At 40.2% G+C, this 9,926-nt stretch overlaps 1 protein-coding gene across 1 annotated transcript; it reads left to right on the top strand.

Annotated features, from left to right (window-relative positions):
- The first annotated feature begins 1,156 nt into the window (after nucleotides 1-1,156).
- LOC116263312 (probable sulfate transporter 3.3) lies at nucleotides 1,157-9,504 on the top strand. The gene is made up of 13 exons (XM_031643003.2): nucleotides 1,157-1,936; nucleotides 2,054-2,102; nucleotides 2,303-2,510; nucleotides 2,595-2,766; nucleotides 2,874-2,939; nucleotides 3,086-3,199; nucleotides 3,328-3,444; nucleotides 3,975-4,101; nucleotides 7,492-7,778; nucleotides 7,887-8,077; nucleotides 8,174-8,256; nucleotides 8,556-8,632; nucleotides 9,168-9,504. Exons 1-13 carry the CDS (start codon nucleotides 1,643-1,645, stop codon nucleotides 9,309-9,311), a joined length of 1,929 nt encoding a protein of 642 aa, XP_031498863.1. The 5' UTR covers nucleotides 1,157-1,642; the 3' UTR covers nucleotides 9,312-9,504.
- Nucleotides 9,505-9,926: the final 422 nt, after the last annotated feature.

Below are 9,926 nucleotides of genomic sequence, written 5' to 3'. Positions count from 1 at the left end.
TCAGGATCTTCCTTTTCTTTTTGAGTGTTACGTGAATGATTGGCACCAAAAGCCACCACAAATTTCTCCAAGGACCACACTATTCTTTCCATCCTATGGAGGTGCAACGAAGTGCCCATTCAAGGAACAGGCGACTTACTAAAGGGAGATACGGTAATGGAAGAAAAGTAGTCCGTGTATGTCTTGTGATAAAGAATGTTATTTCGCTTTTCTGTGTATGTAAAAAAAAAAAAGGTTTAATCTTTTATACAAATGACACCATCTCGCCAGATGTCAGTATACAAATGTATCCAAAGGAGTTTCTGTTGCTGCAAGCTCTCCCTGCATCTGATACAGTGGTCAAACTTGCAAATATTAAAAGTGGTAACTAAAATTTGACAAGACAGTGGCACATCCATCTCGCATGTGCTACCAACAGCAAGAGATCTAAAGAGAGAGAGAGAGAGAGCTTTTACTGGTGATTTTTTTTTTGGTTTGAATTTGCTCCTGTGGCTTTACCATCATTTATCTATGTTAACCGTTTCAGATGCCAATTTCTTAAGCTTATCTCTTGAAGAGTACATTCAAGAAGCTTGGTGTGGCGACAAACGTTTCAGACATCTTCACGATGTGCCGTCCAATCTGAAAAGCCATTAATCTGCTAGAGCAAGGAACCAGTTAATGTACATCTTCATGGCCACCAGTTCGTGCTTGAGGATGAGCTAATTCGATCATAACCCTCTTTTCAACTCCTTTTTCATCTCATACATGACGCAAGGTGTAAGAGTTTCAAGCACATCACTCAAAAGAATTCAGAAACTGTGAGGAGTTCTTTCTCCGTTTACTCTTGATCAGTACTTTGAACAGGATACTTGGAAATAGTGACATGCGTTACCACCAGGTCAATGTGCGGCGACAGATGTGCTGCCCGTGTCCAGGCATTTCTGTGCGGACGCCACCCACCGTGCCTAGAAAAAGGCAAGTGCACAAGCCCAAGTTCAGAGCAATAAAGGGCTGGTCTAGAAGAGTACATAAAACAAATAAATGTGCTTAGAGGCGTGTGGCATTCAAAATGCATGATCAAACGCCTCACTCAGCCCTTGGTTTTCCACAGAATAAAAAAAGCCGTTCCTTTTTGTGCCTTTCATCCCTTGTGCCATGAGAGAGTCAAGAGTCAAGAAGCTTCTATTCTTTGTCCCCACTTACCCTTACATTTATTTCTTTCAACATACCTACTTCTATCCCTTTCTCTCTCTATGCAACCGCGGCACGCTCATCAATGCCTTCATACATTTGCCTTCCTATGTTCAGAGGCTTCTCATATGGGAGGGGAAGTGCAATTTCCCTCCCTATGTGAATGACAAGAGATTTTATCCTTGTGGAGTGGGTCTTTCTCAAAGGGTAGGTTGATAAGGATCCAACAAGGAAAAAAAGGGAGCAAATCCCCTCATCTCCTTTCTTTATTTTATCACACGGCCCCATACCTTTAACATCTTGTCATTTGTTTCCTAGTCCTTGGTCTTTAGCTCTCCATTGCAGGATTTAACCAAGACTGGAGGGAGCTGGAGAAGAACAGGCGGTTTACATTGTTCTGCATTTCATTCTCCTCCGCGCCTTGATAAGTAGAGCCAGTTCTTGACCATAAGCCCCTAGCCACAGCACAATGCCGGAGACAAACTCAACAAGCTCTCTCAGTATGGAAGTGGGAATAGATATACACAAAGTCAGCTTGCCTCCACCGAAAAGTACCCTGCAGCGCTTGAAAGCTAAGATTAAGGAGACCTTCTTCCCGGATGACCCACTTCGCCAATTCAAAGGGCAGTCATGCGGCAGAAAATGGATCCTTGCCCTTCAATATTTCTTCCCCATCCTCCAATGGGGACCTAACTATAGCTTTAAGCTGCTTAAGTCTGATATCATCTCCGGTCTTACCATAGCAAGTCTTGCCATTCCGCAGGTGTGAGCAAATTATACTTTTGCTGCTATGATCGAACTAAATCTTTGTACCTTATGTGGTCCTTTCATCATATATATATATCACCATTTTCTTTTTGTTCTTCATTTTTCCTCTCAGGGCATTAGCTACGCCAAGCTTGCGAATCTGCCACCAATAATTGGCTTGTGTATGTTGCAAACTCCACAAGTTCTTTATTTCTCTTTTCTTTTTCTATTTTATTGTAAAAATGTCAAGGTTCGAGCATCACAAAATTGGACATTGTCATGCATGTGATTTTCGACCATCCTCGTCATGCAGTAAGCTTAGAAGCTTTCGGTTTTCCATCTTTAACATGTGTTCGGTCGCCACGCCTCTTTTTTTTGATAGACTCTAGTTTTGCCCCACCCTTGGTGTACGCGGTGTTCGGAAGTTCGAGGGATCTTGCTGTTGGTCCTGTGTCGATTGCATCTTTGGTACTTGGTTCCATGCTTAGAGAAGAAGTCTCCCCAACAAAAGATCCCCTCTTGTTTCTTCAACTTGCTTTCACTACGACGTTCTTTGCGGGTGTTTTCCAAGCTTCTTTAGGCCTACTAAGGTGAGTAAGTGAGAGAGAGAGAGTGTGTATATTGCATGTATATTTCCTAAGTGGTAAAAGTTGTTGTCTTGTTTTTGGCTACAGATTGGGTTTCATTATAGATTTCCTGTCCAAGGCAACTCTGATAGGGTTCATGGCCGGAGCTGCAGTCATAGTATCTCTCCAGCAGCTAAAGAGCCTCCTTGGTATCACAAATTTCGCTAAAGAAATGGCAATTGTCCCTGTCATGAGCTCGGTGTTTCACAGGAGAGATGAGGTCAACATTTTTTTCCCCTTGCAGTTGTTTTGTCAAGTTTCCTTTCACCTCTTACTTTCCGATGGTGACTAGACAGTATAATAATGCTTCTACCTTTCCCTGCACAGTGGTCCTGGCAAACTATCCTTATGGGATTCTGTTTCTTGGTTTTTCTCATTGGTGCCAGGCAAATAGTATGTACCTTCAAATTCTCTATTTTTTTTTTCATCCAACTCTCCTTTCCCCATCTGTGTTGATATCTAATTTTGCAACATGAATATATATATATATATATAATATGTGTGTAGTGTTGGCTCATGAGTCAAACTGTGTCATGCAGAGCTTGAGAAGGCCAAAGTTATTTTGGGTGTCAGCGGCCGCTCCGTTAGCATCAGTAGTTATATCAACAGTGGTGGTCTTCGCGTTCAAAGCTGAGAAGCATGGCATAAGCATAGTATGTTTATCATGATGTCAAAAGACTTCTTCTAACGGCGCTCTTAGCTTTGCGTTTCATACAGCATTAAATTGTGTGATAACATCACGACAAGTTTGGTTTGTTCTATCTCTGTGTCTGTGTCTCAGATTGGACACTTGCAAGCAGGGCTGAACCCTCCTTCTTGGGACTTGCTGCACCTCCACGACCGTTACTTATCGCTTGTTGTCAAAACCGGAATAATGACGGGCATCGTTTCACTCACTGTAAGTTTGCCCTCCACGAATGGCAAATACCTCTGTCACTGTCAACTGAGTTTCTAGAGAGAACAGGAAAAATAGCAAGATAGAAAGCGTGATGAACTTTGGTTCATTTTCCTCGCAAGCTTGCTGTCTCCAAATGGACTCTAGCTACTGCTAAGTCAAAGTTGAGTTGCTTCTTAAAAGAGTTGCAATAGCTTCAGCACTAAAACTTCACAAACTTTTAGGGACCTTGTAAAGTAAATCAGCTCTTTTAACTTTTACAGAAAAAATCATCTTCCCAAAAGGACCGGACGAGTTTGCACAAATCTCCCCGAGACAGGGAAGCTTTTTAGCCATTTTATGGAACAAAGAAAAAGGAGACCTGGGGTTGAACTAATGAACAGGCTAAATCCTTTAGCATTTATACTTTACGAGAGAAGGTTAGGAACGGAGTAATGAGCAGCTCACCTTTGCGTGAAAAACCATATCACTGGCAGTGAAAATTAATAGATTTTGTTTCTTTGTTCTTGGTTTATTCTTGGGTGGGGCTGCAGGAAGGGATTGCTGTTGGCAGGACGTTTGCTTCGCTCAAGAACTACAAGGTTGATGGTAATAAAGAAATGATGGCCATCGGATTAATGAACATGGTTGGGGCTTGCACCTCCTGCTACGTCACAACAGGTGAGCGCAAATAATTGTGAAACGTTCAGGCACATATTTTCGCTTTAATGGCGGCTCTGCTTTTTGTTTTCGTCTGACTATTAAATGAAAGACTGTTTTGCCAAGAAGCTACCGATTAGCTTACTTTCCCAAGAAAAAGAGGATATTTGCCGATATACCAAAATTTTAAGCACTAACTAGAAACCTATGATGTGACATAAGTGTTTCAATGCGCGATAACCATCTATTCTGTTATCTTGTGTTAGCTGTCGCCCCTTGCTCACCTAAACATAGCTGCCTCTTATTTCGTCCTTTATTTTTTTTGTCTAAGATATTCAATGCTTAAACTTGTGAAAACACACAAACATATACATATATATACACACACACACACACACTATATCCTTTGTTAGCCTCCACTTTTATTTCTATCTCTCACCTCTATCTCCCTTCAATCAATGTAATTTAATAGGTGGATGAGGAGGATAGAAGAAGTAAGGTTTTCCATTTGGAGAAGCTAAGATCTAATTTTTCACACACACACATATATACATGCACACACTAATTCATTTACTCCAACAATTCAATTATGGTCCATAGATGTGTTTATCGTGTTTTATAGAATAACACTAAGTAAATTAATTAGTTACTTCCTGAGGTCGTATATGCCTTTAAGAGGTGACTAGTCAGCCACTGAAATTGCTTAAAAAAACCTGTCCGGGGAAAACATCTTTTTTTCATCAAACTCATCCGATCTAACTATACTTCCAAGTAATAAACATTTGAAACACACATCTACTGACTTAAACTTGAAAAAAAGTACATTATGTACTCAGCTTTTTGTTGGGAGGGTGTAGCAAAAAGCCAGCACCTACACACATGCGTGCACGCACACACACACACACACAGCATATAACGAAGGCAAGTAAAAGTTCTCACTAGGGAAATTTATGTTATCAAATATTATGTACCTATGAGGAAAGTGCCCTAGGGATTTGTAAGTCAAGCATTTGGTTTTGCTGTAGTAGTGGCCTGATGCAAATACAGCTTACACTAGTCTATGGAACTGCCCCAGGTACTTGTAACTTGTAACTCAAGCATCAGGCACTCAAGTTAAATATTTGGAGATGTGAAGCCACTATATACAAATTTAACCACAGGTTAGCTACCTATATATGTGCAGAAGTTCAAAATTAATTCTTCTTAATATGGTTGGTGGCTCAATGAGGTTATAGGTCAGCTACCTCTGGTTGGTTTTTGTTACAATGCGACGACCAGCATGCTGTAGCGTATAAATTGTTCACGAAAAGTTTGGTCTCCATGTTGAGGGGTCCAGTGATTCTGTATCTTTCTGAAAATTAAGGGCAAGTGGGCATACTGTAGAATCATACAAATCATGCAGAAGTATCTGATGCCTTTACAAGCAGATGAGTACACCGTCCCAAAAGCCGCGCCAAGTAACTTTATTATCGTTTTCCTTTTACTGTTAGTTTGCTAATATTTTATGTATTTAGTCGGCCTGCATTTCCAAAATAAAGGGTTAAGGATAATAGTAATTTGATGATAATAATCATTGTTATTATTATAGGAATACTTTTATAGGCCATTTAGAAGCAGGAAAAGACAACAGGATTTGATCGCAACACACGATAATCAGGGATTTTCTTCTTCAAAATAAGAAAAAAACGAGAAAACTTCTTCAAAGTGGTGTTCTAGGATCCTGTGATCTTCAGTCAGACCCTATGAACCTAAGGTCATAAGGTTTGGGCATGTGACAAACCAAATGCTCCAATCGGTGGGCGAATTTAAATATTTTACCTGAATATGAAAAGGTTCGGAAGTTTCTGATTTTTTTATAAATTAATTTTTTTGCCTTGCCCATGCATAATAGCACCCTTCACAAAGAGGACGGAGGAAAGGCTACTTTCTTGTGTTAAAACATAAAAGACAATCACATTTCGCAGCTGAGAGCTCAAGATGCGCTACTGTTTTAAAGAAAATGAGAGACTAATCTAAGCCCGTAGAAGCAAATTTGAAACGATAGCGGCAAACCTTTAAGTCAAAAGCTCAACCTTGGTACTTGGTTTCAAGTGATTGATCGATATAAATTGTTGTGAGAGGTTAATCTTTGAAGTTTATAAAGAACTACCTTGGTACGATCAAATAGCAGGTTCCTAATTAACCGATTGATTTACATTATATATATATATATCTATATATATATATATAATATTATTGACTTCTTTCAACCATCCATCCATCTCACACAACCTGATCATAAAGAATTGCCTTGGTACGTTCAAATAGCAGGTTTTTAATAATTAATTGATTTATATTATATATATATATATATATATATATATATATATATATATATATGTCCATCCATCTGGTCCCTCACAGTCACCGATGCATTGTCAGGGCAGTAAGAATAAGAAGTGAGATGAATGGATGGTTGAAAGAATTCAAAAATCTTTTATATATATAGATGTGTGTGAAATCATTGTGACCGTGATTGTTGTCGGCTTCTAGGGAAGAACTATTTTAATATATCTGTTCCAGATTTTATCCACTTGCGTAGAAGAAGAAATGTGCTTTTGCATAGTCCAGGGTGGAACCATCTGGATTTTCGAAATAATTCATTTTCATGCTTTAAGTTTGTAGAAAAGGGTCCTCGACTCCCCGATCAAATTTTGGAAAGAAGTCGCGTGACCACCTCAGTTTTGTAGAAAATAATTGTCCTGGCTCCACAATCTGAATGGACGCCACGCATATATTACCCTGGTACCACCTCTATTGGGCAAGATGATTTGCCCTTTAGTTTTCATTCATTTTCATATTAGAGAATTCTCAATTCGAGTAGAACTGAGCAAATTCTAAAAAGCCAAAATAAATGTCCCTCTCATGAACGGATCACTGATGTTGGATTTAACCATGACTGCAGTCACAAGAAGACTAGTTTTTGAAATAGAGAGGAGCATGGCATTTCCGTTGCCTCTTTTATCTAGCCGTTGTGCTATCCAGTTCTTCATCACTCTCTATGTGATGAAATGTTGTATTGAATAAGTTATGAACTTTCAAATTTCAATACATAGGTTGGATTTTGTAGAACTTTAGTGACGTCCTTTTCTTTTTGGGTTCATAAAACATCAGGCCTAAGCAAAGAAAAAATCACGGTTTCTTTTCATATTTCCTGAATTTCTGTCCATCTCTACAGTTACATCATTAAAAAGACACTGAATTAGACACCAGATCATATGTATATTTTCCGGATGAACTCGTGTGTTGTCATCATGATTTTGTCTGCTTGATCAGTAAATCAATCAAAAGGCGAAGTCTTGTTTGCAGCTCAGAATAGCCGATCACGTGTAAATCCTTCTCTGATCAGTTGTCGTTCTTGATTGCCTACAGGCTCATTCTCGCGATCAGCCGTGAACCACAACGCAGGCTGCAAAACTGGACTGTCCAACATAGTGATGGCAGTGACGGTCATGGTGACCCTCCTCTTCCTCATGCCTCTCTTCCTCTACACGCCGAACGTAGTGCTGGGCGCCATCATCGTCACCGCAGTGATAGGCCTCATGGACTACCAGGCCGCCTACCTCATCTGGAAGGTGGACAAGCTCGACTTCGTCGTCTGCTTGATTGCGTTCTTTGGCGTCATCTTCATATCTGTTCAGGCGGGTCTAGCGATTGCAGTTGAGTGTTACTTCTTCTTCTATATTCTCCAGCTTCTGTAATTCGCTAGCTGTGGCCCTTCTTCACTAACATCAGCGGTGCTCTGCTGTCTGCATATTGCGATGCAGATAGCCATCTCCATATTCAAGATACTTCTTCATGTCACGAGGCCCAGAACGGTTGCACTTGGGCGGATACCCGGGTCTGATATCTACCAGAACAAGGACAACTATAAGGAGGCCGTGAACGTGCCAGGGTTTCTGATCCTTCGAGTCGAGTCTCCCATCTACTTTTCCAGCTCTTCTTATTTGCAAGAAAGGTAGGTTCATCTTCTTCCCTCGGAAGAGCTTGCATGTACGAGAGAGGGAAAGAGAGAGAGAGACCCATTTAGTTGGTTAATAATCATGTTGTGCAGAATAATGAGGTGGGTGGAAGATGAAGAAGAGAACTGCAAACAGAAGCATGAGCGCCTACAATTCATCGTATTAGACATGTCTGGTATACCCTTTTCTCTTTTTTATTCTTCATTGAACTATTGAACGAGAAGATGAAAATTTATGAAATGATGAAAACAAATGGTAGGTAAATGGTATCCTTGTATCTGAGAATCAATTCGATTTGCCACCTATTCAATTCAAATCAGCAGAGATTTAGCCCAGTTTTTGTTTCAACAAAAAAAAAAAAAAGAGGCGGCATGGAAGCAGCGAAGTAGTGCATTTTGATTAATGTTAGTTCTACGTTCAAAAGACCCATACTTTTGTGTGACTGACCATCTTTCTGTTTCCATTTCTTGGCAGCCGTGACAACAATGGACACGAGCGGTATCTCAATGCTCACGGAATTAAGAAAATCCATAGACAAGAGAGGCCTTCAGGTAAAATGAAGAGAGCACATATGACTGTTAAATTATAATTCAACCCTTTTTCTTATACACAAGTAATGCCACACCGTGGACGAGAGGGGATTCACTACTCGGATCGAGTACCAACTGGCAGGGTTGAGTTCATTGGCTTGAGGTTGACTTAGCTCAGGCCCCTTTCCTTTGCTAGATGAGTCAAAGCTTGAGGCAATAGTTGGTTTGCTAAATGGGCAGAGATAGAGCCAGTAGTTCAACCACTTGAGCAAGTAAATGAATCGAGTTCGAGTTACATGAATTCGATCGACTCGCCAAATCGAGTTGAATACACGATTTTCACAGAAATAGTATTTAGTTTAGCGATTGTCCATGATAGCTTCTGAAGAGTAAATTCCATTTCATTTCGCACTACCGATACATACATTAAGAGGAATCACTAACTGTGAACTTATAACTCGAGAAGTTCACCATATGTATGATTGTGTGGGAACCTCTCAACCAGTTGTTAGCTGAAATTTTAGATGTGGTCTAAGTGGGTGGTTTTCGCGTACAGTTTGTGTTGGCTAATCCAGTGGGAGAAGTGACGGAGAAGCTCCAGAGGGCAGACTTGCTGCAGAGTTTTGGTGTGGATGGCTTGTTCTTGACAGTTGGTGAAGCCGTTGTTTCCCTGTCCTCGACTTGGAAAGGACAGCCATGAAGAAAGTTGCTCCGTGTCCTTCCATTCGATGGCCCAAAACTGAAGGAGGTTCCGCTAGTCCCGAACTTGTGCGACGATCTGCTGATCCACAATTCAAATGTCTGGGATCAACCAATGGCCTTGTAATTCAAGTTATCAAGTCTAGCATGTGTAACAAGTTTCTTTTCCCACTATCATGTTCCTTCTTCGTTTCTCTTCTTCTTCTTTGCCTTTTGGGAAATTCCACATTGGCTTACGGGCAATTGATTAATTGGCAAATGTTTCAGGAAAATCCCCGGTTTTAAGACACTCCAAATTCATGTTATCAGCAAAATAGGTGTATATCGCATGAAAAATCATTTCTTTTAACTACTCTTTTTCTCTTTTTAGGTGCATTTTCATAATTTGGTTATGAAAAAGAAAGAATTGGGGTAGACCGTATACAGACAAATTTCCCAAAGAACAGAGATGAATTCGAAGAAAACCTCTTCATTCGTTTTAAAAATCAAATATGGTGAACAAGAAAGAGGAGTTTGGACATTTAGGACGGCGATGTCTTCAAAAACCCAAGTTCTTGAACATGGTGGACTAATTTTTTAGTCCGTGTCTCCTGTCCTGTCACCACTCTCAAATGTT

Source organism: Nymphaea colorata, chromosome 10 (genome assembly GCF_008831285.2).
Source record: "Nymphaea colorata isolate Beijing-Zhang1983 chromosome 10, ASM883128v2, whole genome shotgun sequence".
Classification (NCBI taxonomy): Eukaryota; Viridiplantae; Streptophyta; class Magnoliopsida; order Nymphaeales; family Nymphaeaceae; genus Nymphaea; species Nymphaea colorata.
This window is presented reverse-complemented; position numbering and strand designations above follow the sequence as displayed.

Excerpts from the sequence above, each read along its gene's own strand:
- LOC116263312 (XM_031643003.2), top strand. The coding sequence starts at position 1,643 with ATGCCGGAGACAAACTCAACAAGCTCTCTCAGTATGGAAGTGGGAATA. Across the intron at positions 2,103-2,302 it reads GCCACCAATAATTGGCTTGT|ACTCTAGTTTTGCCCCACCC; the intron begins GTATGTTGCAAA and ends TTTTTTTGATAG. Across the intron at positions 4,102-7,491 it reads CTCCTGCTACGTCACAACAG|GCTCATTCTCGCGATCAGCC; the intron begins GTGAGCGCAAAT and ends GATTGCCTACAG.